At 50.6% G+C, this 5,811-nt stretch overlaps 1 protein-coding gene across 1 annotated transcript in view; it reads right to left on the bottom strand.

The window, feature by feature from the left end:
* Positions 1 to 7: 7 nt before the first annotated feature.
* CCDC102A (coiled-coil domain containing 102A) overlaps positions 8 to 5,811 on the bottom strand; it is a 7,172-nt gene continuing 1,368 nt past the window's right edge. The window contains exons 2-6 of the mRNA XM_075189450.1: positions 2,598 to 3,436; positions 2,238 to 2,419; positions 1,415 to 1,523; positions 835 to 951; positions 8 to 627 (exon numbers count right to left, since the gene is read on the bottom strand). Of these exons, the coding sequence (XP_075045551.1) occupies positions 409 to 627; positions 835 to 951; positions 1,415 to 1,523; positions 2,238 to 2,419; positions 2,598 to 3,146 (1,176 nt within the window). The 5' untranslated portion in view covers positions 3,147 to 3,436 and the 3' untranslated portion in view covers positions 8 to 408. The remainder of the gene's footprint in view (positions 628 to 834; positions 952 to 1,414; positions 1,524 to 2,237; positions 2,420 to 2,597; positions 3,437 to 5,811) is intronic.

The following is a 5,811-nucleotide window of genomic DNA, read 5'->3' as shown; positions in this document are numbered from 1 at the left end:
TGCTCTGAGCCCCCACGGATCCGCACTAGCCTTACACTTATAATGGAACAGCATTGTAATACAACACTTGACACACAAAAGTGCCAAATGAAAGAATGACAGACCCCCAATGCCCCCCCTCTGTCATCATTAGTTTAAATGAGGCTAAACCAAGCAGTATGTTAGGAGAGCGAAGATGGCGCAGCCCTAAAGAGGGCAGAGGTTGGATTTTCATGTGACTTCCTTCTCCCCTACACCCAGCCGCACTCTAGTTTGTGGACAGTAGGGGGCACCTTGCGGTGTGATACATGGATCTAGGCATTCAGTGCACTTTGTAAATGATCCCGGAGTGATACCTGCGATGGAGCAAAGGAAATAATACCGGGAACAGAAAGATGTATATTACGGCCACTTCAGACACCAGCGACCTCATCTCACCTTGTTCCTCTCAAAGAGCTCGGCCTGGATGGACTTCAGGTCTGTATCCAGAGCGCTGGCCGTCTGTCTTCTCTTACGGGTGAGAATCTCCTCCAGGTCCTGGATCTGAATCCTCAGCTTTTTGTTCTCCCGTTCTAGAGTCAGCTTCTCCGTCTCCAGCCTCTCCCTCCGGCCCCACTCCTCTGCGTTCTCCGCCTGGAGCCCCTCCATCTGTAAATTACAGACATTTATTGGGTACCCTGTTAATATTTATGATGTAGCCCTATGGGAAATACATGTTTGTACCACCCCGGTGTATGTACCTCAACCTGTAGCCCCATTAATAATGGTGACAGCCGGTTACTTCAGCTCGTTGCCCCAATAATAATGGGGACAAACGGGTACCTCAGCCCTCAGTGCCATTAATAACACAGGTACCTCAGCCCGTAGCTCTGCCAGTTTCTTATCCATATTGGAGCGAACTCCTAGTTCATCTTGTAGATCTTCAGATATCCGACCCAACTCGTCTTGGTGTCGCTCTCTGAGGAGGGTGAGCTGGGGAAGAAGCATTATCAGTGGTCAGACCCAGAGGTACGAGACAGAAGAATATTAAGTTAAGGACCTTCCACCCTGTTACATAAAGTGTTCTACCCCTAAACCTCACCAACATGTAACATGGAGTCTCCGTTGTTCATTGAGAAACCTCAGACCCCTCCTCATTATATGACCTTAATTTACTCCTCGCGCTGCCCGTTTACCCGTCACCACTAAACCAATGGGTTTAACCATCTCCTGCCTGCCCCACATCTCCATTTATCACTAACTACAGCATCGCTTTATACACTAACTGACCTGTTGTATTTACCATTAACTCTCGAATTTAATCTTCATTTAGAGTTTCCACCACTTCACTACTGAGATTGCTGGGATATCGCTGCAGCCAAACAGGCAATCGGACACTGACAGTATCTGTGCTCCAGGTCATTGATAAGCCAGGTGCACTAATTCCATCACTTACCTGTGTGACCACCTCCTGCCGGGACTTGTTTAACTCTTCACATTTCATCTTCCACTTGCTGATCTCGGCCTCCATCTTCTCGATGGTCTTACTTAACAATATCTTGTCACTTGCACAGAAAACAGACAACAGTGGAGTGTGAGGGAAGAATGTCCTGAAATCTGGGGACAGAGTCACTACAGGAACTGGGGGGCGATACGCCCAATACTCAGACTAATCCAGGAGCTAGTTCAGCTGTTACTGTCCAGGTAACGAGTCCGCTAAAGGCCTGTTCTGAAGCCAGCAAAGCTATTAATAAACATTATAAATGGAATCACAGAGTTATAAGGATATAACAAGTCACTGAGGAGCAGAGTGCTCATATGTACGGTGGAGGAGGGGTGTCGCAGGGAGCTCAGTGGGTGACGGAACACAACGGCAAAACAGGGGGGTGGGGGGGAGGGGGGAGTGGACTGCTGGGAGCACATTGGGTGACGGAACACGACGGCAGCACAGGGGGGGTGTGGTTGGGTTGGGACTGCCGGGGAGCACATTGGGTGATGGAACGTGATGGTAGCACAGGGACGGGGGGATTGCAGGGAGCACAGTGGGTGATGGAACATGACGGCAGCACCGGGAGGGGGGGGGACTGCAAAAGGCACATTGTGAATTTTTGTATAAACTTTTCTAAAGGTGTCATTTCTGGTATGTTCTAAATGCTGAGAACTCAGAGAAGAATATGTTCTCCGTAATATTATATACTTAAAGCTGGATCATGTAAGGAAGAAATCGAGTGTTCAGAGACTTGGAGGTAGCGTGTGCCTCTCCCTCGTCAGATACTCACTCTCTCTCCTTTACAAGAACCTTCTGGCTCTCATCCAGCCGCAGTTTCAGGGCAGTAATCTTGGTTGCATCATCCTCACTGGGGCCCACATCATCCCAGTGCCGGGGTCTGGGGCTGCGACAGGATTCACTGTTCTGTGGCTCAGAGGCCTCAGGTCGCAGGCTGCTCTCTGTGTCAGACTCCTGGATAGACAATAGTCACAGTACACTGAGCGCTGTCAATCAAAGGGTGCAATGCTCCATAGACTAAGGTGTGATTACATGTGATAACAGACAATAAACAGCTCTAACGTAGAAGACAAATATATACTGTGTGTATGTGTCCGGCTTCCAGACGTCTCTATCCCAAGCTGTCGCTCACCTTGACTTTGGGGGCTGTCTCAGCATCCACATCGCGCACAGGCTCTCTCTCCTGATCGCCAATCACTTGCTCTTTTCCCCGCAGTCTCTCCACCTCCCTCCGGAGCTGCTCCGTCTCAGTGATGGATTCTTGCCTCTCTCTTTTCAGCGCACCGAGCTCCTTGCTGAGGACCTCGAGTCGCCCACGGAGCTGCACTCCCTCCTCTCTGGCCTTGTTACGCTCGGCTCTCACTTTGCTCCACTTCTCCCTCCAGTTGGCCGTACAGTCCGACCACCAGCGCATGGTCTTCTCCATCTGCGAGGCCCGGGCCCTGGCCTCCTCCAGCTCTCGCAGCCGCAGCTCCTCCCGACTCTCCCAGTCTCCCGTAGGTACAGGAGGGGGAATCGGGGGGATTGGAGATGGCGGTAGGCTCTTTGGTGAAGGGGTAAGAGAGTCTGGATGCCGCATACGCTCAGGCTGTGGGCTCCCCAAGCTGCAGAGCAGTTCTGAGCTTTGTAGCAGCAGAGAGGAGTCTATGAGCTGGGTGCTGGGACCACTACTCTGACTCATAGTGACCGATAAAGGACTTATCAGGGGGGTTGTGGGAAGAGGGGTGAAGCTATACAAGATATAATATTACAGGTGGGTAACAAACGTCTGAGGGGGACAGGCTCCCCTATCGGGAGACACTGCACCCCCTCAGACAGGGCCAGAATCCTAGTTACAGACCCCAAATCTGCTCTACATAAGCTCTTACTGTCACATGTCCTGATGTAAAGATATAAACAAGTGTCAGCTCTGTGGCTTCCAAGTCGCTCGATTTCAGATCAGCCACTAGCAATGCTGTTATCCTGTCAGTCCTGGAACGAAAATCAGCAGAGGTTAAAAATGGGGGGGGGGGGAATAATTATAACAAACAACAAAAACAGACTGATCTGGGAAATATGGAATTTCCTTCACACAGACTTGTACGAATAACCAAAAATTATCATTAATGTATTCAAATCTAAAATACATTAAATATCCCTGACACAGACACAAGTACGATCTCTCTGTAGCTCTGTGCAGACCTCATCTGCACCAGAACCAGCAAACTGCACTTCTGGAGGACTATAGTATGGGAAACGGCGGTGCCTCCACCTCAGATGAGGCCTATGGCATGGGAAACAGCCGTGCCTCCACCTCTGGATGTAGTTTCTTCTATATCCATCTTATTACATGTCTGCATGGAGTCAGGAGCACATAACATGCCAGGACCTCACTCAGCGACCCCTCTGGGCAGAAGCCACCGGCTAGTTGAAGTATTAGACAGGTCTAACAGAGAACATGCTGAGACACGCTAATTACACGTCTCTCCTTCCAGATGTACAGGTAATGCTGAGCAGGATAACTGACACGCCAACCCTCTGCAGCCCCACACGTATGGGAACAAGCCATGAAATATATTTCCCACATGTTTTTGCCATCAGGATAGTCTGAGAAACTTTCCATGTCCTCACACAGAGTCTGAGACCGCAGCTAGGCCTGAAATAGAGATCTATCTGCCCCCGGGCACACACAGCGAGACCCTGGTCGCCCGCAGCTGCCCCCACTACTCTCACAGTGACCTGGCACAACCTTAATTATACAACATCAAATAATTAGGCTTCTGCCTGACAAGCTTCCCACAATGCCTTGCAAGGTGTTATATGAGGCTGACACTGGCAGCTGTCCTACAGTCTGGAGGGCTGAGCTTCTCAAGACAAATAAAAACAGATTTTCCTCGGAATTAGAATATTATTGTGGTTTGGACAGACTTGTAAGCACTACATTGTTTATGGAATCATTAACCCCTCTAAACGTGGCTATGTGAGATCCATCGTCTCCGTCTCAATGTACAGCGATATTCTGTATACAGATGGTCAGGGTTTATAACATTAATCTATATATAGACTCTGAGAGTACAGATGGCTACTGATGTCCCTTCACTGGCCACACTACCTGTGACACACACACACCACCTGTGACACACACACACACACACACCACCTGTGACACACACACACACACACACACACACACACCACCTGTGACACACACACACACACACCACCTGTGACACACACACCACCTGTGACACACACACCACCTGTGACACACACACACACACACCACCTGTGACACACACACCACCTGTGACACACACACACACACCACCTGTGACACACACACACACACACACACCACCTGTGACACACACACACACACCACCTGTGACACACACACACACACCACCTGTGACACACACACACACCACCTGTGACACACACACACACCACCTGTGACACACACACACACCACCTGTGACACACACACACACCACCTGTGACACACACACACACCACCTGTGACACACACACACCACCTGTGACACACACACACCACCTGTGACACACACACCACCTGTGACACACACACACACACACACCCCACCTGTGACACACACACACACACACACACACACCACCTGTGACACACACACACACACACACCCTGTGACACACACACACACCACCTGTGACACACACACACACCACCTGTGACACACACACACACACCACCTGTGACACACACACCACCTGTGACACACACACACCACCTGTGACACACACACACCACCTGTGACACACACACACACACACACACACCACCTGTGACACACACACACACACCACCTGTGACACACACACACCACCTGTGACACACACACCACCTGTGACATATTTACAGCTGTAAAACAATCCACCCTCTCCCAGATGTGTGCCCACAGGGGTTCGGCCGCCTCGGCCTCCACTTCAGCTCTATTCTATTCATCGGCCACAGAATGCAGCTCACACAGCACCCTGATCACTAGGGCCATGTATGCAGCCACTCTGGGCACCGCACAGAGAACAGATGAGAACACCTGCGCTCCATCGAGCATTCGTCCTCCACACCGCAGGTGGCCATCTGAACGCCACTCGTGATCCCTATTTAAAGTGGGGGGGGGGGGGGAGGCGTGGCTGAACCACAGGGGGAGCACTCTACTGCTGTCCACAGAAATGTCACAGTATCTACACAGTCCTCCATACATTGTGGTATTCCAGGTACAACGTGTTGTCGGATCACCAAACACTGCAACTTGCTGGTAGAACTAGAAGGGACGACGACACATAATTACGGGGGTCTCAGGGAGCATAGTGTTGGGATAATGCCC

This window comes from Mixophyes fleayi, chromosome 10 (genome assembly GCF_038048845.1).
Source record: "Mixophyes fleayi isolate aMixFle1 chromosome 10, aMixFle1.hap1, whole genome shotgun sequence".
NCBI lineage: Eukaryota > Metazoa > Chordata > Amphibia > Anura > Limnodynastidae > Mixophyes > Mixophyes fleayi.
This window is presented reverse-complemented; position numbering and strand designations above follow the sequence as displayed.